The sequence below is a fragment of the Anopheles darlingi genome, chromosome 3 (assembly GCF_943734745.1).
Source record: "Anopheles darlingi chromosome 3, idAnoDarlMG_H_01, whole genome shotgun sequence".
NCBI lineage: Eukaryota > Metazoa > Arthropoda > Insecta > Diptera > Culicidae > Anopheles > Anopheles darlingi.
In genome coordinates this window covers 38,527,279-38,551,562 of record NC_064875.1, presented here as the reverse complement: position 1 = coordinate 38,551,562, position 24,284 = coordinate 38,527,279, and the positions used below count along the sequence as shown (strand labels likewise).

General features: G+C 48.1%; 2 protein-coding genes across 4 annotated transcripts in view; one reads left to right on the top strand and one right to left on the bottom strand.

Annotated features, from left to right (window-relative positions):
- Positions 1-24,284, top strand: part of LOC125957039 (myb-like protein Q) — a 139,204-nt gene that overhangs the window by 84,094 nt on the left and 30,826 nt on the right. The window lies entirely within an intron of this gene.
- Positions 425-4,831, bottom strand: LOC125957054 (collagen alpha-1(XXVII) chain-like). 2 transcript variants are annotated; one of them, XM_049689456.1, is made up of 5 exons: positions 3,584-4,831; positions 3,068-3,196; positions 2,036-2,293; positions 1,454-1,969; positions 425-808 (listed from the first exon to the last, which is right to left on the bottom strand). In XM_049689456.1, exons 1-5 carry the CDS (start codon positions 3,765-3,767, stop codon positions 636-638), a joined length of 1,260 nt encoding a protein of 419 aa, XP_049545413.1. In that variant the 5' UTR covers positions 3,768-4,831; the 3' UTR covers positions 425-635. The 2 variants fall into 2 exon arrangements, with proteins under 2 accessions (XP_049545413.1, XP_049545414.1); XM_049689457.1 differs by lacking the exons at positions 1,454-1,969; positions 2,036-2,293 and having other exon boundaries at positions 2,681-3,196.

Genomic DNA, 24,284 nt, shown 5'->3' with positions numbered 1-24,284 from the left:
GCTGCGGCTTTAGCTTTTGAGACATTTCAAAACCGGAGTTATTTTATAGCACTTATAGCAAGGCTTTTACTACTTTCTATTCGGAAATCCTTTTGCAGGAAGGCAGCAGAAAGAATTTCATCGTGTACAATAAAAAATTGGCAAAATCGCGCGTTAAAATCAACTGCAACCGATAACGCGTTATGCATAGTTGAAATTTGAGCTCTAGCGCTTGAGGTAGTGACCAGTTTGATACATTTGATTTGTTTGTATACACTAAAAACGAACGCTGCTCTCTAGATGTTCACCTCAGGGATCAATTCCAACAAATTGAAGTTCTTTTTCTATGATCAATTTACTACAAAGGTGTACTAGGGCCCTTCTCTTAATTAGCTGTCACAAAATGTTATTTATTGGTGTGTTATCTGAGAAACCATCTGTTGTAAATATTGACTTGGCCCGCGCTTGAGGTTGGTTTTTTAAATCCTCCAATCGTTTATTAATATAGTCTTTTATTAGTATAGTCTTTTAGTATAGTACGGATTCGAGCGACTCTCGGAGCGATTAAAAAATCTCCAACTGCCTTGGTCGCGGGCCAGTTGAGAACTCCTAATCGCTCCGCTCTCTCCTGCCGGTCAGCAAGTTCATGAGATAATTTATGGCACCGGTGGAGGGGTACCTTCTATAAATCCCACATTCCCCCCCGTACTTCTTCCCGGTGCCATAGTAATTGCTCTGTCTTCTTCACCTAGCATTCCTACGCCTAATTGGCCAGGGTTGTCATCGATGCAGCGGTTGCTGCCTCCATCATCACACAGCGTACCAGGACCTAGTTGGCCACGGTCGCCGTTGATGCAGCGGTTGCTGCTTTCTGCACGCAGCATCTCAACGCCTAGTTGGCCAGAGTTGCCATCGGTGCAGCGGTTGCTGCCTCCATCATCACACAGCGTACCAGGACCTAGTTGGCCACGGTCGCCGTTGATGCAGCGGTTGCTGCTTTCTGCACGCAGCATCTCAAAGCCTAGTTGGCCAGGGTTGCCATCGGTGCAGCGGTTGCTGCCTCCATCATCACACAGCGCACCAGGACCTAGTTGGCCACGGTCGCCGTTGTTGCAGCAGTTGCTGCTTTCTGCACGCAGCATCTCAGAGCCTAATTGGCCAGGGTTGCCATCGGTGCAGCGGTTGCTGCCTCCATCATCACACAGCGCACCAGGACCTAGTTGGCCACGGTCGCCGTTGTTGCAGCGGTTGCTGCTTTCTGCACGCAGCATCTCAACGCCTAGTTGGCCAGGGTTGCCATCGGTGCAGCGGTTGCTGCCTCCATCATCACACAGCGCACCAGGACCTAGTTGGCCACGGTCGCCGTTGTTGCAGCGGTTGCTGCTTTCTGCACGCAGCATCTCAACGCCTAGTTGGCCAGGGTTGCCATCGGTGCAGCGGTTGCTGCCTCCATCATCACACAGCGCACCAGGACCTAGTTGGCCACGGTCGCCGTTGTTGCAGCGGTTGCTGCTTTCTGCACGCAGCATCTCAGAGCCTAGTTGGCCAGGGTTGCCATCGGTGCAGCGGTTGCTGCCTCCATCATCACACAGCGCACCAGGACCTAGTTGGCCACGGTCGCCGTTGTTGCAGCGGTTGCTGCTTTCTGCACGCAGCATCTCAACGCCTAGTTGGCCAGGGTTGCCATCGGTGCAGCGGTTGCTGCCTCCATCATCACACAGCGCACCAGGACCTAGTTGGCCACGGTCGCCGTTGTTGCAGCGGTTGCTGCTTTCTGCACGCAGCATCTCAACGCCTAGTTGGCCAGGGTTGCCATCGGTGCAGCGGTTGCTGCCTCCATCATCACACAGCGCACCAGGACCTAGTTGGCCACGGTCGCCGTTGTTGCAGCGGTTGCTGCTTTCTGCACGCAGCATCTCAGAGCCTAGTTGGCCAGGGTTGCCATCGGTGCAGCGGTTGCTGCCTCCATCATCACACAGCGCACCAGGACCTAGTTGGCCACGGTCGCCGTTGTTGCAGCGGTTGCTGCTTTCATCATCACACAGCGCACCAGGACCTAGTTGGCCACGGTCGCCGTTGTTGCAGCGGTTGCTGCTTTCTGCACGCAGCATCTCAAAGCCTAGTTGGCCAGGGTTGCCATCGGTGCAGCGGTTGCTGCCTCCATCATCACACAGCGCACCAGGACCTAGTTGGCCACGGTCGCCGTTGTTGCAGCGGTTGCTGCTTTCTGCACGCAGCATCTCAACGCCTAGTTGGCCAGGGTTGCCATCGGTGCAGCGGTTGCTGCCTCCATCATCACACAGCGCACCAGGACCTAGTTGGCCACGGTCGCCGTTGTTGCAGCGGTTGCTGCTTTCTGCACGCAGCATCTCAGAGCCTAATTGGCCAGGGTTGCCATCGGTGCAGCGGTTGCTGCCTCCATCATCACACAGCGCACCAGGACCTAGTTGGCCACGGTCGCCGTTGTTGCAGCGGTTGCTGCTTTCTGCACGCAGCATCTCAACGCCTAGTTGGCCAGGGTTGCCATCGGTGCAGCGGTTGCTGCCTCCATCATCACACAGCGCACCAGGACCTAGTTGGCCACGGTCGCCGTTGTTGCAGCGGTTGCTGCTTTCTGCACGCAGCATCTCAACGCCTAGTTGGCCAGGGTTGCCATCGGTGCAGCGGTTGCTGCCTCCATCATCACACAGCGCACCAGGACCTAGTTGGCCACGGTCGCCGTTGTTGCAGCGGTTGCTGCTTTCTGCACGCAGCATCTCAGAGCCTAGTTGGCCAGGGTTGCCATCGGTGCAGCGGTTGCTGCCTCCATCATCACACAGCGCACCAGGACCTAGTTGGCCACGGTCGCCGTTGTTGCAGCGGTTGCTGCTTTCTGCACGCAGCATCTCAACGCCTAGTTGGCCAGGGTTGCCATCGGTGCAGCGGTTGCTGCCTCCATCATCACACAGCGCACCAGGACCTAGTTGGCCACGGTCGCCGTTGTTGCAGCGGTTGCTGCTTTCTGCACGCAGCATCTCAGAGCCTAGTTGGCCAGGGTTGCCATCGGTGCAGCGGTTGCTGCCTCCGTAATCACACAGCGTACCAGGACCTAGTTGGCCACGGTCGCCGTTGTTGCAGCGGTTGCTGCTTTCTGCACGCAGCATCTCAACGCCTAGTTGGCCGGGGTTGCCATCGGTGCAGCGGTTGCTGCCTCCATCATCACACAGCGTACCAGGAGCTAGTTGGCCACGGTCGCCGTTGTTGCAGCAGTTGCTGCTTTCTGCACGCAGCATCTCAGAGCCTAATTGGCCAGGGTTGCCATCGGTGCAGCGGTTGCTGCCTCCATCATCACACAGCGCACCAGGTCCTAGTTGGCCACGGTCGCCGTTGTTGCAGCGGTTGCTGCTTTCTGCACGCAGCATCTCAACGCCTAGTTGGCCGGGGTTGCCATCGGTGCAGCGGTTGCTGCCTCCATCATCACACAGCGTACCAGGAGCTAGTTGGCCACGGTCGCCGTTGATGCAGCGGTTGCTGCTTTCTGCACGCAGCATCTCAACGCCTAGTTGGCCGGGGTTGCCATCGGTGCAGCGGTTGCTGCCTCCATCATCACACAGCGTACCAGGACCTAGTTGGCCACGGTCGCCGTTGATGCAGCGGTTGCTGCTTTCTGCACGCAGCATCTCAACGCCTAGTTGGCCAGGGTTGCCATCGGTGCAGCGGTTGCTGCCTCCGTAATCACACAGCGTACCAGGAGCTAGTTGGCCACGGTCGCCGTTGATGCAGCGGTTGCTGCTTTCTGCACGCAGCATCTCAACGCCTAGTTGGCCAGAGTTGCCATCGGTGCAGCGGTTGCTGCCTCTGTACGTTGGGTCTCAGAGTCTTGCTTCGCCATCCGCTCGATTATTGCGCAACGCGACATGTGCTGCGCTTTGTCAAGGCCACGTACGATCACAAAGCCATTGCGGAGAAGACCCTAAACCTTACAGCCGTCACCGATGCGTAGTCCGCCATCGCGATTCTCTCTCGGCTTCGCTTTGCACTGCAGCGACGCTCTCGTCGAGCGTGCACCTCTTATCACTCTCTGTGCGAGCTTCCGCGTCCTTTTGCTGTGCTAACCCGATCGCTGCTTGGTTTGCCGCTAGTTAATTTTGCAAGTTAACACAAGGTGCGCTTTTAATGAAAACATAACGGCTTTTTTCGAAAAGCTTAATGTCTTAGTACGGCTTCAATTGATTTCACTGCACACCACTTATCTTGACGCTTAGCGTCGTGGTGCCCGATGCGTCGTCCGCCATCGCCGTTCTCCGTCCTCTCGCCTTTTCGATCAGCCGACGCTCACGCCGAGCGTTCACCTCTATCACTCCGCATGCGGGATGCGGCGTCCTTGTGTGTTCGCGTTACTGGAGTTTTCGTTTAGCTAAGCCACTTTTAGCGGTCCCCACTTTAATCACAACTGTTTGCCGTTTAATGCTGGCTTTTACGAAAAAACATAACGTCTTAAGAAAGGCTTTTACCGAAAAGCTTAACGTCTTAGTAAATGTTCACTTAATTTCACTTCACTTTGCTTCCACAACTTAATTTGAAGCTTAATTAGTTTTTAGTGATTTGGAGATTTTTTAATGTTGTAAATATTGACTTGGCCCGCGCTTGAGGTTGGTTTTTTAAATCCTCCAATCGTTTATTAATATAGTCTTTTATTAGTATAGTCTTTTAGTATAGTACGGATTCGAGCGACTCTCGGAGCGATTAAAAAATCTCCAACTGCCTTGGTCGCGGGCCAGTTGAGAACTCCTAATCGCTCCGCTCTCTCCTGCCGGTCAGCAAGTTCATGAGATAATTTATGGCACCGGTGGAGGGGTACCTTCTATAAATCCCACACCATCATTAACGGAAACAAATGTAAGAATGGCAAAGGTTCTCAAAACGTGCTACATTCCAAAGCTGATCTTCGAATAAAGTGGTCTCCAAAGATTACCGATGAAAAATGCCAAAAAGTATCACAAAATTTCCGGTAAATGAAAATTAAGTAACTGAATTTTTATATGAAAAGGGAATTAATATCGATTCGCTCCTTCCAAATGCTTTGTATTTCCGGATCCTTGCTCTACGGATAATACCTGAAGCTCTCTGGTTTCATGATTTCGAATCGGATCGATCGGTTCCTGCTCCTGCTCATTAGTGCGGCTAAGTTATTGCTTCTTGCAGCGATTATCCTGTATATGGCCACCTGACACACACACACACACACACTCTGTGCGTATGATGTGAACCATTATGTGTGCTTGTGCAGAAACGGTAACGGTGTGACGTGTGTATACACACACCAACACGTGCCCTTGGGGTGCCTTTATACAAAGCCGCGCACCATACATTGTTGTTAATAATGTTAAATAAAATATTATTTTTGTTTACGAGCCCGCGAACGCTGCCACCGCCGCCGCCAACTTCGATGCTCGACGGGTGTTAATACACGGGGATACGGATTTTCAATATATCCTTCCTACCGTCATCACCATCGTGGTCGTCGTCGCCGTCGTCGTCGTCGCAATCGTCGATGGAGGTTATGGGAAAAAACACAGTCCGTTGCTCGGTTCGTTCTGGAGCATAAAATTTTATACTTTATGTTGCTTAATGCACATGGCATCGTCGGGTATGTGCTCCTCCTCGTACGCGTACGCGGGGTTTATATTATTCATGCGATTTCGCTGCGATTGCCAAAGCGCCTCCTTCTTCTGGTAGTAGTGTTCCTCGGTTGCGTGCGTTATGTGTCACCGCCGGTGTGTGTGTGTCCCGGTGTATATGCAGGGCGAATTGACGTGTCATAAACTGGGTTGGAATTTTTCTATTCAACCTCCTTTCCCTTTTGCTCTGCCACCAGTTTCGCATACCATCGTGTTCCTTCCTCTTCCGTCGCCGGTGGCTGGTGCTGGTGCTTGTGCGATAGGAAAATATAATTAATTTTAATGAAACTTCCGCCCACAGGACTGACACGCGTCCTGTGATCGTCCTCGCGTCCTTCGCTTTGCAGTCACCTTTTAAGCATATTTTTTGGTGAGTTCCTCGCCTGCGTTGAACCAAGGTGTGGTCTCTCTCTCTCTCTCTGTGTCTGTGTGTCAGACGTTTTTCTTTTTCTTTGTCGAGAAGCTGATAGAACGGCACCTGGAAGGAGGATTTGTACACGTCGTATCCTTCTAACGGGACACTCTGCTCTAGTGCGCCAATATCTTCCATTTTATGTCCTATATTCCTTCCTTATTATAATGTGCACACGTCGTCGTCGTCGTTGTATGCATGCAATACACTGTCTGGTGTACAAATCAATTACAATCTCGCTGGCGAGATACTCCTGTTGTCGCCCGGAGCGCCTCAAAAAACCAAGGAAGGAGGGACCTTTCACGAAAAATATGATTGTAGCAGCAACCAGTAGCAGACCGAAAATGGTTTTGATTTTTTTCCTGCACACACACACACCACGTGCGCCTACAAATTGGCCAAGAATGCTGCAGACAGGTGGTATGGCCGATGCCGATGCCGATGCGTGCGTGCGTAACGCGGAGTACGGGTAGTGGCCCCATCCGTGGTGGTGGCTTCTCGATTAGCATTTAAATTGGAAGTCTGATAAAAAGAATTAACTGTTGAAAAGAGGGGTGGCGGTGGCGGTGGTGGTGGTGTGGCGCCAGGTGAATGCAAATAAATTTGCAAACCACCCCCCCCTCCCCCCTCAAGGGGCGGGAAGGAGCTTGAGTGACTCCGCCGCCACGTGATCGTCATTTCCTGTTGTGGCCGCCACCGGCCACAAATCGGTGACGAAAATGAAGAAATGGTGGTACTACGGTGGTACGGTTCGTTCTGTTGCTAGTTCCGTGTTCCTGGTGGTGCTGTACGTGTGCCCTGTGTGTGTGTGTGTGTCTTAACCGCAAACCTACGAAGGAGGTAAGATAATTGGGAAAATGACACACACACAGCAACACCAGCGTCATGTCCTAGAGCGTGACGTGTGTGCTCCGGTAACTACTAACCATTTTCTCGTCCTGCACCGGCAACAGAAGGAAAATCAAACCGCGCACCGGCGGTGGCGGCGGGGATCTAAGAGAGGAAGGAGGCTGGCCGGGGGGAGGGGGGGGGGTGTTCAGCACCAAACGGTTCAGCAATTATGCTTTTCCAATTAAAGTCACGTTCCTTGTGTTGGTGCTGCTGCTGCTGCTGCTGGTTGGTTGGTTGGTACCGATGCCACCGAAGCAAAAGGATATTTTTTCGTCCCCCCACCTCTAAGCGTCTCCTTTCCACCTTGAATTTGTGAATTGTGGTGGTGCGCGGTGTGTTCGCATTGGCGACAGCAGCAGCAGAAAATAATTCAACGCAGCAACCACATCGCGCTCTCGTTGCGTTAGTAACATACACACTCACGCACGCACACGCACATCATCATCGTCCATCAGTACAGTAGAGAACACCCTTAATGATGGTACGACGACGGTGACGACGACGTTCGGAGATCGGAGTTCGTGAGGGTTAAATTCATAGAACAGCCACCACCCCTTTCCTCCATTTTCCTCTCATTCACACGCCCCCCCCCCCCCCTCCCGAAGCCCCCTAATGCCTTCAGGAGAATCAGGTGAAATTAAACAAATGGCCCCCCGGCAAATGGGGTACCCTTGTGCCTGTGTGTGTGTGTGTGTGTACCGGGTGCCGACAAATTGAGCGCCATTTTGCGCCATTCTGTCGCTGTGGTGCGAGGCTTGGTCGATGGAGACATCACCGTTCCATTCCGCGGCGCGGACGACAAGTAGAAGGTAGAACTGACGAAGTGTCATTTCAAGCAGATTGTTTTTATACTACATTAGGCGAAGGAGAGGAAAGGGGGAGTGTTGTGTTCCGGTGTTATAAATATGCACTCATTTCAGACCAGGTTGCTAGGATGGCAACTGAAATACTGCGACGATCTCCTCATTCCATGTTCATTTCAATACGTATAAAACACTCGGCAGCAGCTACTCTGGAAAAGGAGAAGACTTTCAGTGTTAAAAGACTTCCAACAGAAGGAAGATCTTGGAATGAAGAAGGGGAAACATTTGTAAAAAGTATCCTACCTTAAAAACAATTGATGAAGACGTAGTTCTGTGGAAGTTCTCTGGAAGTTTAGTATTCTAAATATCGTATTGCACAATAGAGAGCGAGTTTCTCTGTCACGAAAACTGAGCAGAAAACTTGTCCTGTTCCACCGGTCTAGTGAAAAATTAAGTTACTTAAGCTGAGGTCCTCCGCTTGGAGTGATCTGCGAAGCGATGGGGAGTTAATTACCGGTACCGTAATCGTTAACCTCCTCCTGTCACCTTTCAAAAAGCGAACAGCAACAAAAACATAATAAACTCTTGACAGAAAATTACGGTGCTCCCGAATGGAAGAATGTCCACTGTGCCGCCCGATGCTGTGCACCATCAAATCGGTTTTAATCGACAACACTCTGGGAGCACAACACATTTCCTTTAGCTAATTTTTCATTGCAACCGTCCAGTAGCCGGAGTCAGTAGCATCATCATGTGGCCAGTCCTCCAAATTGTGTCTTGCAATCGCGGGGTAATCTTGGTGCACCACAGGACGTCTTTACCAGATCACTTTACTCTCGATACTCGACGACTCGAGATTACACAAGATGGAGAACATCGTAGTAACCAGTGGTGGTAGTAGTCGTCGCCCAGTAGCCAATTTTGCTGGCGAGGTGGCGATGCCAAAGTGAATTGTCATAAAATCGAAGCAACCTTTGCTTCCGCGCACCGGCCGCCTAGACTACTGGATGGGCTTCTGATGACGCGCTCGTCGTGCTCGAGGAGTGAGACGTTGGTTGGTTGCTTCCTCCCCTCCTCCTTGGAACCTGACGAGAATTATAAAATTCTTGCGAAATACTAAACACGCACACCGACCCGGCATCGGAGCATGTGGCCAGTCGTCACATGGCGAAACGTCAGGACACACGATGGCCGGAGGAGGAAGAGAAGGAGGAGCACGCTCATCGAGTCTATACATATCCGGCCAGCGAGAGAAGAGCCACCCAAAAGCTCATCCCGTCGTTCAGTCGGTGTGTAGTGTGGTGTCTCTGTCTACAATACGACGACGACGACGATGTGCAGCCAGGGCAGGGCAGGGCAGGCCGGGGCGCACACACACACACACAGGGGAGGATAGATTTAAATGCTCGGTAATAAAATTTTATGTCAGAAGACGGTGGCAGCAAAGCCATCGTTCGTTCGTTCGTTCGTTCCTTCGGTCGGTGTGCATGTTGGTTGGTATGTGTGTGTGTGTGTGCTGGTTTTGTGCCTCCAATGCGGTCGTAAAACCGACGAGAATTCAACGTGTGTCTAATGGAAGTTTTCTAATTATGCTTTCTGGGAGTAAAGGATCTCTGTGCTCGCTCGCTCGCTCGCAGTAGAAGGCAACCAACCAACATCGTCATCATCATCATCATCATCAGCAGCAACATCATCGCACGCGTGCACACACCCGCATGCCTGCCTCCACCACCATTTGAGACCAAGTTTAACGAGCCGAAGGAAAACCACCTCTGGTGAGGTGAGGTGTGTGTACGCCTACTACGACTACTCACTCACTCACTCACTCACTCACTCGTTCTTTTGTTGGCATGTGGCTTGTGGGGCGCCTGCTGTGACGAACCTGTGACAGTCCATTTCTCACACCTCTTCATCTCCCCTCCACGAGCTCCTCCCCGAATACGAAGTCAAATCTCTCATTCCTCTCAGCCGCTCTCTGGTAATAATCCTTCGTTGGCCAACTCCCAGAAGACTTTCGACACCACCAGTGGACCTACGGGGCACACACACACACACACACACGCACACAAGTTTGCGATTTACTATTTCCGGCATTTTGCCAAAAAATCGATCAACGAGCAACGGAGTAACTTCCCTGAGGCGGGGGGTAACTAGAAGCACCATAATCAGGTGCGTGTGTGTGTGTCACATACAAATGACGTCATCCAACTGAAGGTGGTCTCTTCCTCGCTGCTGCTGCTGCGCTCGTTCCGATGTGTGAATATATTCACTAACTATAGTTCCATTAAAATGGTCATAAAAGCATAACCCATCTGGGCATCTGGGCGCGACATGTGGTGGGAGGGGGGGGGGGGTTAAGATCCATCTCCCCTTCACCTCTTTCTCCGCGCGCAAAGAGGTCCCTCGCGCGGTTCAAATCATTTGTTTCTGTCAGCATGATTTTGCATCGAGAGAGGAGAGGGACCGTCGAGGAGTTCCTGGCGGGGCTGGTGGCGTCGTCACTGGCCACTGGCTTGTTGGCAAATGTGGAAAACGCACTCATGCGTGTCCCGGCTCGACTCACACGTACACACACACACACACACGGACCCTGTGAACCCTGCATTTGTCTTTTTGGGGTGTCTCCACCGTTATGGTCCACCTTTTGGAATGTGTGTTATGTGTGTGTGTGCGCGCGGAGAGGATTGAACTCGATCACCGGGACTGGGAGAGGGAGTGGGGAGGGGGGGGGGGACAAAAATTATGTAAATTTTTCATCTCAAAGTACACTGGAGGGGGGGGGGGGGGGGGAGAACCGTGAAGTGGGTGGGTGATTGTGCTTTTGTTTCGGTTTTCGTTGTTTTCGCTTCGCTTACTCCGTGCGCTTGGTCCTCTGCTGTTGTTGTTGGCCCCTAGCTCGGTTTGGGTTTCCTCCACCTCCTTCTACTCCTTCTACTCGACTTCCTCTCTTCTCTATATCTCGGCCAGTGCGGTGTCCGTCGCGAAGAGAAGTTATTTAAAATAATAATAATCATTACCATTACGACCGCTGAAGTTTGCGTGAAATTAAATTTCTTTTGGCGTCGGTGCCGCCGTCAAGTGGCACACACTGTGTGCGATATTGTGCAATTGGCGGTCTGCGCGCGTGTGTGTCTGTCGCTGTCATTTGGAGCAATATTGAAGGGGGGAGCGGTTTTGTCTGGAATCCCCTTCTTCTGTCGCCATCAAAGTATGCCGCGACAGGCGACAACACGACGACACGAGATGAGGCAGCAAAACATTGCGAAGTGGTGGCGCACATGAGAAGCCCCCCTTCACACGACGCGACGGCCACACGAACGCCCCGGGCTTGATTTTTGGTAATTATAAATTTTGTATGTTTGGCCGCGCCGCGAATACCCCCGATGTTAATGCTCTTCACCATTTCACATAATTGTTGCGTGCATCGTTTTCATCTCGCGGGCGCGCGCCTCGTGAATCAGTCCTAGTAGGCGTCGCCATCACCACCACCGACACCGGCCGTCGCAGCATACTACGATATTCAGTCAAACAGCCATTTTAGAGCTCGCGGGAGCTGTGTAAATCCGATAATCTTGCGAGATGAACAATGGAAGGATGTGGGAAACGGAGGAAGGAGGTTATGGTTTCGCGGGTGGTCGTCTGGAACTTCGCCGGAAGAAGTCGCAACACACACACATGCGCACGCACGCATTATTCGTCGTGAGGTTAGAGCTTCGCGGCGACCGCCGGGTCTGTAATTAAAGGAACGTTTAAGCTCATTTCCATGCTCGCACTCGTTTAAAGAAGGGTGGTGTAGAAGAGGGAGGCGCTTTTTCACCTGCTCACCACGACGATCGAGTGGCCCTCTTCTTCTTCTTCTTCTTCTTCGTAACCTCTTCCACTTCGCGGTGTGGTGTGCGCTTAGGCGAAGCGAGCGAGTAATTAATCTTTTGCCTGCCAGAAAATGTACCTCGTTTTTTGGCGGAACACATCACATCGCAGCCTTCACATGGGTGGGCGGGGTGGCTCTACTAATCGATTGAGCCACCACCCCCCCCCCCCCTCCTTATGTGCGTAGGAATAAAATTATCTCGCCTCGCTGGGTCCCGGGCCCCCTCGGGGCTTGATAGGAAATTAAGTGTGACAGAAGGCAATCTCAAAGATATGGGGAAAGGAACACAACACACTCTGTTCTTGATGATGATGATGATGATCATGGTGTGCTGCTCCAATGATGACGGAAATGATGACCGCGGACTCTGCTACTGGCGCGCTCGCGCTCACTCGCTTATGGATGCATCAATCTCTGGATGAAATGTCTCTATTTAACCGAGCCTTCAAACAATCCGCCAAGGGAGGTCCTCTGCAATGTGGGCAATTATCTGTGACGACGCGGTGCACACACACCGTTTGCTGGGTCTTTGCCTCTGAGTCACTCTGATTACACGAGACGCGAGGTCAAAGGCAGGCATAAAAATACAGTTTGTGGAACGGGAAAATGATTTAAATTTTACACGCCACACGACCTTTAATTTGTTTTCGGCTTTAAAGCGAATGAAATATAGATTTTCAACCTCGTTTTTGTTTTTTTTCATTGGCTCACGCTCAGCATCAAGCCCTCGTTGGTGTGTTCCAGTGGCAGAGGGGGTTCAGAAGCCAGAGACCAACAGCAGGAGCTGTGGAGGTTAAGGGTGAGGGCCTTTTGCACTCTCTGCTCTGGCCACCGAGCGAGCGAACGGTGATGATGGACTGCCCCGGATGGTCCGAACTGCGCGATGGTAGCAGTGCTGTGCAGACATGTCAGACATGTCGGGAAGGAGAGGGCCGAACACATAAAATTATGATTACTGGGCGAAGGGAGGACCGGGGACTCCGGGAAGGGACTTCGACAAACTTCGAGATTCCGATTTTCTTTCCCCATTTTCCCGTCATCTTGGACGAGCTCTCTCGACCCTCGAGCAGCAGCAGCAGCAGCTGGAGTCTTGATGGATTATGATTGAAAAATGCACTTTTAAGTTTGCCCTTTCTGTGCGCGCTCTCTAATCCATCCTCTTTCTCCTGCACCAAGAGCCTCGATGCCGAAGGAATCGATCATCATCCACAGACTCCTCACGCAGACCTCTCTGATAGGCACTCGCTAGTGAGGTTTGTTTTTCTTCCCGTGCTTTTCATGGCTTCATTAGAACCACCAGCATTGAGTCACGATTTTTCGTCCAAATCATTGCCGGATTGTGCTGCCGCCACCACCACTATCCACGTTGCGAACTCTTTTTGACAGACACGAAACGAATAGTAGTAGGAGTAGTAGTAGTAGTAGTAAATTTTATTCAGTATTATTAAAATACATTGCGAACAACATAACGGAAACGCATGTTTGGATAGCGGGTTCAATCTTTTATTTTTTCCACGCTTGCTTTGATCAAAAATCCTTGCGAAGTTCTAGTTGGCTACCTTGGGTTGGGTTGCCCTTTGGGCAGTTTGGAATAAATTGTCTGCGGGGAAATTAATAAAAACCTGCTATATTATATGAAATTCGTTTATCCTTACCCTAGATTTATCACTAAGTGTACAACTAACACCTAACTTGGACCTTGGACACGACTCCAGCTACAGGAGTAGAGATTTCTGAGCACGTTGTTCCTATGTATACTTTGTTTTTTTTTTTGTCTTCTGTTTGTCAGGAAAGATTGAATCCATTTGATGATTTATTCTGGGAATTTAAGTATTAACAGTTTATATAGCAATATTGTTTGTGAGTCTATGTATCTGATGTGTAGTTGATAGCGTTTCTTAGAAACTGAATAGACGCGAAACGAATGTTCTCTCCTTTTTGGATGGAAAAGACGAACTGCTGCTGCGAGTTGAGGGTCGTCAGCAGATAGAAAGTGACACACTCTGGAGTGACTGGTTGTGGGTCAGTTCTGATCCGATCTGTGACCCTATACACTTCCAACTCCGTTATCAGAGGAACTGCACCACTTCTTCTCTTCTTCTGACCAAACTGACTCTCCTCCTATGGACGTGTGTTGTGTGCAAGTTGTTCATTGGTGACTTTTTCATCGCTCAGCCGTTGGTTTATCAATCGGTATGGAACCAGGAGAAGCAACAGAAAAAGTAGAAGAGAGAGACGAACGACGCAAACCCCGAGTGCAAAGCTCATCTCGGGATCGATCCCGGCCTCAGAAGTCGAGTTCCCGGTTCCAGGGAACTGGAACTGGAACTTCTCGAGTCTCTCTGCACGCAGTAGTAGTGGGCCAGTGCCAGTGTTGGTGTGTCCACCCGCTACTGGAGCAGTGGCTTCTTCTTCTTTTTCTTCCTTTTCCTCTTTTTCTTCTTCTTCTTCTCTTCTTCCTCTGCTGACCTCGCCTGTACTGTTTGCATGTTGAACATGAGTTTGCTCTTTTGTCTTCCGTCGACTTCCGGTAATTAAAAGTGAACAACATGGATAGTGTGCTGCTGCTGCTGGTCGATTCCTCTGCGCCTCTCTCGGTACCAGTGGAACCAAAATGACCACCAGAAGACCCCTCCTTTCGGGGAGGTTCGCATTTTTTCGACGATTGGTTCGGCTTGTGGTGTTGTGTTTGTCGGATATTGCAGCCCTCTGATATCTTCTCTACAATGCTTGGATGGTTCCTTCAAGGGTGGGTATCTCTTGGTGTTCCGAGCCTTGGCCTTTGACTTCTAGTCTGTCTGTCTGTCTCTCGCTCTCTTTCTCTCTTTCGCACTGGGCGCACTCATGCTTAGTGCATTTTCGGACCGAAAATTTGGTCTCGTTTGCTGTCATTTACCTCTCACGACCAACGACAACGACGACGACAACGACGTGCCGTGTCGTCGTGTCCGACCCTGACCAACCTCCCTTCCTGAGGTTGTGGTGGAAGTTTGTAGTTTCATCGCTTTTACTTTCCAGCGCAGAGGAAGGAAGGTGCTGCTGGCTGGCTCGTTGGTTGGCACTTCTTGAACTCTATGAACTTTGGTTATGGTTATGGTTTATCTGGTTTTTCCCTCGCTCGCTCCCTATTTTTTCTAATGATTTCACTGGGCTTTCCACCCAAAAAAGCTGCAGGGAATGCAGTTTTTGGTCCAAACTCTCTCTCTGGGTCTGGGTCCGGGTGGTACGGCTGGGGGTACTATCGCTTTCATGAACAGGAAGCGCATTATTTGTTTGCTGTCACTATCTGCTGCTGCTGCTGCTGTTGTGTGTATCCTGACCATGCTGTTTGCTGCCATTAGCCGTCTCTCCTCTTTAGTGCTGTGTGTGTGTGTGTATTCCGGATGCAGAATGCATTGTTTTGGACTTGTTAGTTCGGGATAGCGTGTTAATGTGCACCGATGCCAGTGCTGCTGGTTGATGTTGTTATGCTCTGTTATGCGTTTTGCTTTCTGAAATTGGATCTCGCTTCGCTTTCGGTCGTTGGTCCTTTTTTGGTCGTTCGTTTTTTTTTCTTTAGGTTTCTCTCCCTCTCCACTTTGACCAAGAACACTACCAGACAACCCTCAGATGGTGTTGTGCTGCTCTTCTTGGTTGAGGAATTAATTGGATAAATGAAGAAATTTATCTTTCTACGTCGCGCATCCTGTCGCATCTCCGCAATGCTCTCTGGCTGCTGCTGCTGCTGCTGCTGATGCAGCATTATTGTGGCCTGCAGTATCAGTAGCAGTAGTAGCAGCAGTACCAGTATTAGTTCAGTTTGTGCGCTCATCCTCTCGATGTAAAAACTGTCAGCGGCAGTAGCAGACGATCTCTGTCTCTCTCGGGAGCCAACGAGCTGACGTGTTTAGCGAGCTGGAAAGCGGAAAAGTTTAAAACAATTTCAGGGATTTCATTAACTTTTCCCGAACACCACACCACAGACATTTACATTTTCGTTTCTTTCTTTTTTCCTGTTGCAGGTACGTCTCCCTTTTCGTCTGGATTGGAGCAGGGATGGGATTTGGTATGCTTATCGCGGCCAGCGTGCTGTCTCGTGAGTAGCGATCAACAATCGATAGTAGTTCTTGTCGTCGGCCATCGTACTAAAGGAGTTTTCTGGCTTCAATTCCGGGGTTCGTTGTTTTACTCGTTGTCGTTGTGGAACATCACGATGATGATGTTGATGATGAGGAACCCACACCAATTGGTATACAGCAGGAGGTCACTGGTTGAATATTGAATTTGATTTGAAAATTGATTGAAAATTTTCCACCCAAAACCACCAACCCCCATGTCCTACCTGGCTGGACACCTGGCTAGCATTTGAATTAGTTCGTGTGCTGCTTATTGGTGGGGTTGGCTGGATTATGTTCTCTCGTTGTGCGCCGCATTGCTGTTGCTGTTGCTGTTATGCTGCTGCTGCTGCTACCGATATTGAATGATGACGCCCAAGGCCCCCCGCGGGTGTGCTGGTAGGTGAGGAGGTCACTCACTGGGTTGCTGGGCGCCCTAGCAGCAGTGCTTGCTACGATCGGTACAGAGAAGGCGCTGCTATTTTCAATCCAATGGATTTCTAATCCATCGCCTGCTTTGCTGCTGGTGCCGCTGTGTGTACCGAGGTTGAAAAAAATGCTTCCAACCAACAACCCCCTTTCGGTACGCCACTCTACTGGGCTCTTGCACAACAGACAACAGGCAGAGAGAGAGAGAGACATGATTGAGTAGCAGCGCTTAAAAGCGGACAGATACCCGTCGTCGTCGCAGACGTTGGGGCGTTTACCGGCTTGAGCTACATTTTTTGTTTCGCGTTTCCATTAGTCACCTCTAACCTTGCTGCTGCTGTTGCTTGGATTTCAAACCATTTTCAAAACTCCTCAGTGGCTGCTACAGGGGCACTATTGCCCTTAGGCCTGGACTTTGACGACGACGACGACGGCGGCAACTATATGCAATTCGTGATAATAATCGTGGATCGATTCGGTTGCAAACATAATTTCGCCACGAGAGCAAAATTGAGCCAAGGCAATTGTTGCCCGGGTTTGAAATTGAAAACCGAAAATTAAATTCACCTTTTTCACCACCCGTTCATTTCACGTCACGGTGGAGGAAAACAGATGATGACTTCCAAACTTCTCTCCCCTTGTCTCAATTCCTGCTGCTGCTGCTGCTGTCCCAAGTTGTGACAAAAGAATGTTTCGCACGAAGCGGCGAAGGAGAAGGTGTCTTCATCAAGCGGGCTGCTTATTCCTCTCTCTCTCTCTCTCTAGACGCCATCGTCTGACATTCCGTTACCCGAATGTCCGCGAGGGTTTTTTGAAAAGTGAAGCTAACAAAATCATTTCAACCTCCACTTCACGCCCATCCCGTGCCGTGTGTGTGTGACAGATCGGGATGAAAGCGAAACCGAAGAAAATTGTCGGAAGAAGCGTGACACGCACACACACGGGCGCGCGCACTCTACTACACGGAATACAATCCGTGGTGGCCTCCGGGGTGCTCCGACAGTTGTAAGACCGCATAAAATTTGACACCATTTAGCACCATTCCGTACGTGCAGAGGACCGAACAGAGCAAAGAAGGAAGAAGCGAAACCGGAGGTGGAACCAAAAAAACGAGGAAAACCCCGGGAATGTCAAAAACTTTCAACTTTGAGTTTTTAATTGGAAATTAAAAACCAGTGAGAAATGCGCCATATGCCATGCCATGCCATGCCTGCCGGCCTTCGGTCCTTCGGGAGGCGGCCAATGTCAGTGGTCGGGGTCCTCGTCGCCGCGGCTGCTTCAGTTTTCCGTTTTCCCTGTTATTCCACCCAACCGCGCTTTGACTTTTCCGCTCCTCATTCTATCTATCCCGATAGAGATATGATGGTGGTGTACTCGGTGTGTGTGTGACCTCCAGAGGAATGGTATCGAATAGTAGCTCGTGTGTTAAAATGGTTCCAACAATTTTTCTGTCTCACTTTCCACAGACACAGAAGGGATGGAGCAAAAAAAACGAAAAGTTTTTCCAAACCATCATTCGGGGCACACGCCTGGCGGCTAAACCCCCTCCTCTGGCACTGCTTTTCGTACAACGAGATTCGTTTTTAGTAGTAGTTTGTTTGAGAGAGAGAGAGAGAGAGCAAACCATTGAAACGTGATCGTCTCAACAACTGTGTAGAGTGTAGTTTTGGAACTTCCTATAACTGGTTGTTGGTTGCGTTGGTTGGGTGGCACTACAACAGCTGCTCGGTAGTCGATTTAACTTTTGAATCGACCCTTACCGGGTATTCGATGATTTCGGAGGAGCCGGCGCACAAAATACGCGAGACACGATAGATTTCACGTTACAAAACCGACTCCCTTTTATTTCTAAAATTTCGCGGTATTTATACCCAAAAACCGCAAGCCATGATGCTTCCCCGCCCATTTCTCCAATTACCTCTCCACCTCTTGTCATTATCGCATTAGATACATTGTTAACCTCATTCTTGCGTCCAGCGAGATTAGCAAATTCTTATTGATAGCGCAACTTTTTAGTTACTTTGTTTCCTGGCGCGCTGTTGGTTAAACCACTCTGATTTGTGTACATCTATAATGTCATTGCCCTGATGCTCGGCGCCCGTGTCCGGCAACCGTACGACATTGTCACCCAATACGTTGAGCGTGGGAAATTGTTTAAATCTCAAGGTTACGGTAATTAGTCCTAAGAGCATTTGGTAATTAGCCAGATGATTTATGATCATCACTTTCGCTCGCGCATGGTTCGATCACGGTGATGTGGAGACGATGGGCGTGATCGAGTCACGTCATTCGGGTGTTATGTTTTGTTGACGATTTGCCCTGATTGCGCATGGTGGGACTACGCTGGTTGTGATTGCGCAAGGGTTATTGCAACGCTTAACCCCGACGCGAGCATAATTGTTGATCTTTGACTTTGGACTTTGACCTTGGATTTTATGTTCTACAACGTTCTCGACCGTTCGTCTTTGTATTGTATATGAACACGTGCAAATTCATATTTCGGGTGTCCCAAATGGATTTAATCAATTAGTGGTGTTGCTGTCGCTATTGCCATATATGGTTATGATTGTGACGCTAGAGGTTTATCGGTGAAGCGACCAATGACAAGGCTAGGTCGGTGGTGGAGGATGGCAGGGTCGCTTCATTCCCCCCCACTTATTTGTGCTTGATGATTGGCTTAAAAAGTCGATCATCAAGCTGGTTAGCTCTTGGTGGCCCTAGGGTGGTTAAATTAACTTTAAATTGCTTTGTTACATTTTTCCTTTCTCTTTAGTTTTAATGATAAGATTCGTTGATTGCTTGCTTGCGCGCCGCAAACCTAATTCTTGTCAACGCGTTGTTGTTATTATTAATTTATAAAAAAAAAGTTCCATTAGCTTCTTTTTTTTCGTTATTCGTTAGGAAGAAGAACCTAATCTGCTTGTACTTTGCGTTGAACGGTAGTAGGAATTGAACCTACCCCTAGAGTATTCGAATCTCTAGGAATCCCAGGGATGCGCTAGAGCAACATCCACAAGGCCATACCCGTACTTTGTATGTGGCTCTCTGGGCCCATTTGATACTTTTATATTGGCACTTTTCCGGCCTGTATTAATCTTATTCTTTTCTGGGCCCTTTCGTGGCCTATTTTAATCTTATTCTTGGCACTTCTTTGGCCTATATTATTCTTATTCTTGGCGCTTTGGCCTATATTATTCTTATTCTTGGCGCTTCTTTGGCCTATATTATTCTTATTCTTGGCGCTTCTGTGGCCTATATTATTCTTATTCCTCCTTTTTCAGATTATTCATTTCTTTGTTAGTGTTCTTCTTCTATTCTCTTTTTTTTTACCTTTTTGACTAATCTACTTTAAACATACGGCTCGCCCGTCATTATATATGTTAAAAACAAAAAACTAATCTACTTCGCACAGGGGCGGGGACTTGAACCCCGGTGTTAGTCATGAGTTTCCCTCCTACGTGCTGTGTTAGGTAGTGGTGTTATTAAGATTCCAATTTAAGTTCTGTTTTTGGTTACATTCCTTCGATCGTTACTTCTTAGGTTAAGGTAAACATTATTATGTAAATCTAACATATTTAACATATTTTATCCTGAACGTTTTGTTAGTTTTTTTTTTCGATCACCCTTCTAAAACGGTTCTGTGGGAAAAGTTGGTTCTGCTGTTGCTGACACAGCTTGCGTCCACCAAATTGATTCTGCTGCCGTTGGATCGGCTTGCGTCCGCCAAAGTGATTCTGCTGCCGTTGGATCGGCTTGCGTCCGCCAAGGTGATTCTGCTGCCGTTGGATCGGCTTGCGTCCGCCAAGGTGATTCTGCTGCCGTTGGATCGGCTTGCGTCCGCCAAGGTAATTCTGCTGCCGCTAACTGGACTTCAGCTGCCACCGGTTGGACCTCGGCTGCGACATGATTGGCTGCAGGGGCTGGTTCTTCAATTACCGCGCCGAAGTACTCCCTTAAAACTTCCTCCGGAAGGAGGAAGGCCTCGAAGAAAACCGCGCGCCAGGGCGCCGCTCCTAGCTCTTCAAATCGCCTGGCTTGACGGCGATCTAGCCAGGCTAGTGTTTCGTCGATGGCTCGTCTTGCTCTGCGGAATAGAGTCTGGACAAGCTTCTCCAGGAGGATGATTACCAGGAGTTTCACTAACATGATGTGGTTGTGCTTGGAGTAATAAAAAATCAACTGATTTCCTTGTCACCAACAATTTGTTTGCAGGGTGTTTGATTTGGTTCGAGTGTGTTGGCTTTCTCCTATTTTAGGAGACCTTTTGTTTGTTTATAATTAATTTATCTTCTCTTCTATACTGTTGTTTCTTATGCTGTCTCCGGGCGTGTTTATACTATTGATATGGCACTTGTGAGCTGTGAGGATTCTGGCCTGGGATTCGGTGTTGATCTACGGTTGATGAAACGGCTTTCGTTTTCCATAACGTCAGCTTTATTGGAACAACAAGAAACAAGAGTCCGGTATATCATAAGTACGGCACATACCACAATTAATGCTAATGCAACGGGTCCAGTGATCCAGATATGTTTAAATGGCGCGTACTTGAGATTGTTCAAATTCATTTGCGTCGCCTTTAGGTCTTCTATGTCGACTGCTTCTCGTAGTAGCGTTTCTCGGGTTAAAAACGGTGTGAAAACAGGTGGTAGTGATGGAATTGTTATCGACGCCAATTCTTCGGGTGTAAATTTCGTGATATTTATCTCGATCGGTGAAGTAATTTGGGTTGAGTTGTCTCTTTCTCGTACATAGTAAAGCAAGATGGATTGACCCGTGGTTAACATTGTTCCTGGGAGAATAACTATAACTCCAGTTCCGGCTAATGTGAGTAAGGTAGTTCCATTAGCTCCAGTTATTTCGGCCTTAATAGGTTCTGAGGCGATGTATATCCATTCATTGGGTTTAGGGGTAGAGATCCATATTGTTCGATGGGTACGGGTGATTTTAATCTTGCATGTTGTAATGCTGTTGTGGAAATAAACTTCAGCAAAACATTCCGGAGCCGTTTTTAAGTTCTGTAGCGGAGTTCTTAATTGACAGATGTGTGAAGAACCCAGCTTTTTGCAATGCTGCCATTCGTTCTCGGTAATTATATAGCCCATTTCCGTTCGTGGATCTAATAGCATAATGTTTTTGTCAGTATCTACCAGTGTAATAGTTGAATTATGTACTGCGGGGCTGATTATTCCACGATAGGTTCTGTAAACGGTGTTTCTTACCAGTGGTACCTTTAAGGTGATTCGTACTCGTGATTGAGGACTAATGGTGTGTTCAGTAGTGATGACATGAATTAGTTCTGGTACAATGTGCCCAAGTGGCCCACGCGGAAAGCTAAGATGGGGTGGTAACTTTTGTGAATGTACTTCCAGTTGGGTCCACAAATATTTGGGATTAACTAATTGAAGAATTTGTGAGGCGGTCAGTGTTTCTTGCAGCAAGATACGTAGGTATAATTCCTGCTGTTCTTCAATGTGCCTTATCATTTGAGTGATCCATAACCCTGCTTCATTTAAATCTTGGTCTAGGACAATCATTTTCTTTATATCGGTTGTAAAATTTATCCAGGATTCTGTTTTATTGTGGATAGATTTTGTCCAGTCGTTCAATTTCCTCATATTCTCTTCCACTTGTACAGTGGCTTTGGTTATTTCTTTGTACATTGTTTCGATCACATGAGTTTGATGTGAGAAAGTGGACTTCAGGGATTCTTCATTTTTACGCAACACATCCATGTTTTCATCAATTCGACGTCGGTCGTCCGTATCCATTGCTCCAAGATAGGACCATATTCCTCGTGAAGAACGTTTTGGAAAAAAATCTCCAATATATTCTTTGCGGTCTAATATTTCCTGGTACGCATAACTCAGTGTATTATTCATTTGTTTGCAATGTCCAGTGCCTATTCGCTGGGCTAATATTTTACACTGGGTTTCATAGCGTACGATCGCGGTGCTCAAATAAACCATTTGCATCTCCATTTCTCCGTAATGAAGGTAGACATCGAAAGCTACATAGCCTTGTTTCACTAGACTGTCCCCCATATTTTCAGTATATAGTTTGGCTGGCATTTTGGCAATCGCTAGAATACACGGGAGCATTAGCCCCACCAGAAGGATCAGGAATCTCATCTCGATTATTGGTTGACTTTCCGTGATTCTGGGACACTTCTTATTTCACTGTATATATTGTTCACAGCGTGTTCACACACTACCACAGAATGTTCACAAAAAAAAAAAAAATCACACGGGAAATCGGCCATTAAAAAAATTTACCAATATTCCAAATCATGAATTTAGGTTTCACACTTTTCACAATACACTATTCATTCACATTGCAGTATTTTTACACAATGCACACTACTGAATAGTTCACAAGAATTTCACAAGAAATAGTTCACAAGAAAGATTCACTCACATTGCAGTACATTTCTACACAATGTACGTTACAGGATACACTTTTGATAGTTCACTGAATTTAAATATCGTTTTCCTCACCCACCGGGCAAGTACTCATCGATATGGGATTCTCAATCCCACCGCTGTCACCAGATGAATCGACCCTTACCGGGTATTCGATGATTTCGGAGGAGCCGGCGCACAAAATACGCGAGACACGATAGATTTCACGTTACAAAACCGACTCCCTTTTATTTCTAAAATTTCGCGGTATTTATACCCAAAAACCGCAAGCCATGATGCTTCCCCGCCCATTTCTCCAATTACCTCTCCACCTCTTGTCATTATCGCATTAGATACATTGTTAACCTCATTCTTGCGTCCAGCGAGATTAGCAAATTCTTATTGATAGCGCAACTTTTTAGTTACTTTGTTTCCTGGCGCGCTGTTGGTTAAACCACTCTGATTTGTGTACATCTATAATGTCATTGCCCTGATGCTCGGCGCCCGTGTCCGGCAACCGTACGACATTGTCACCCAATACGTTGAGCGTGGGAAATTGTTTAAATCTCAAGGTTACGGTAATTAGTCCTAAGAGCATTTGGTAATTAGCCAGATGATTTATGATCATCACTTTCGCTCGCGCATGGTTCGATCACGGTGATGTGGAGACGATGGGCGTGATCGAGTCACGTCATTCGGGTGTTATGTTTTGTTGACGATTTGCCCTGATTGCGCATGGTGGGACTACGCTGGTTGTGATTGCGCAAGGGTTATTGCAACGCTTAACCCCGACGCGAGCATAATTGTTGATCTTTGACTTTGGACTTTGACCTTGGATTTTATGTTCTACAACGTTCTCGACCGTTCGTCTTTGTATTGTATATGAACACGTGCAAATTCATATTTCGGGTGTCCCAAATGGATTTAATCAATTAGTGGTGTTGCTGTCGCTATTGCCATATATGGTTATGATTGTGACGCTAGAGGTTTATCGGTGAAGCGACCAATGACAAGGCTAGGTCGGTGGTGGAGGATGGCAGGGTCGCTTCACTTTTACTAGACTACAGTACTCGCCAGCGTCTCGCTTGCTCCTTTGACTGGTTCATTCATTTTTGTTTCCAATTTTTAGATTTGTCGGTGGTATTAAGAGATAGTTCCAGCGAGAATTACGCAACCAAATACGAGATTAGTTTGCCATAAAAGATGGAAGATTTTTTCTTTATCGTTTAATAAAGAATGTTGAGTATGGAAAACAAGAGATGATCGCAAAACAGTGAGTCCTCTAGTGGATCATAACGAGACGAGGAATTGACCGAGTTATTGGATTATAATCCAACTCAATCTCAACGAACATGAATAGAAGCATTAAAAACATCACAAGAAATAATCAGCAGAAATTAGAAAGATTCAGATACTTGCAAAGTTAATGCCTTTAGAATTGAATCAAAGTGAAATGAAGCAAAAGGAAATTAGATTTCTATCAGTTCTAAGGTTGTTTCTGTACACGCAAAATATTTGCGTTATCGCAACGAAAATAAAGAACTACTTTTTTGTACCACAACTCAAATTGACAGGTTTGATTGAACGCAAAGGACTATTATTTTGCAGAAGTAATATCATGTTTTGTGTGATTAATGTTATGCTTCGTGCATAACTAAGCTATTTTTGCTACACCAAGTGTTTCTATACACCAATATTCTTAACGTTTTTGTTTTGGTGTGTTTAGAAACTACCTAAATATGTTTCG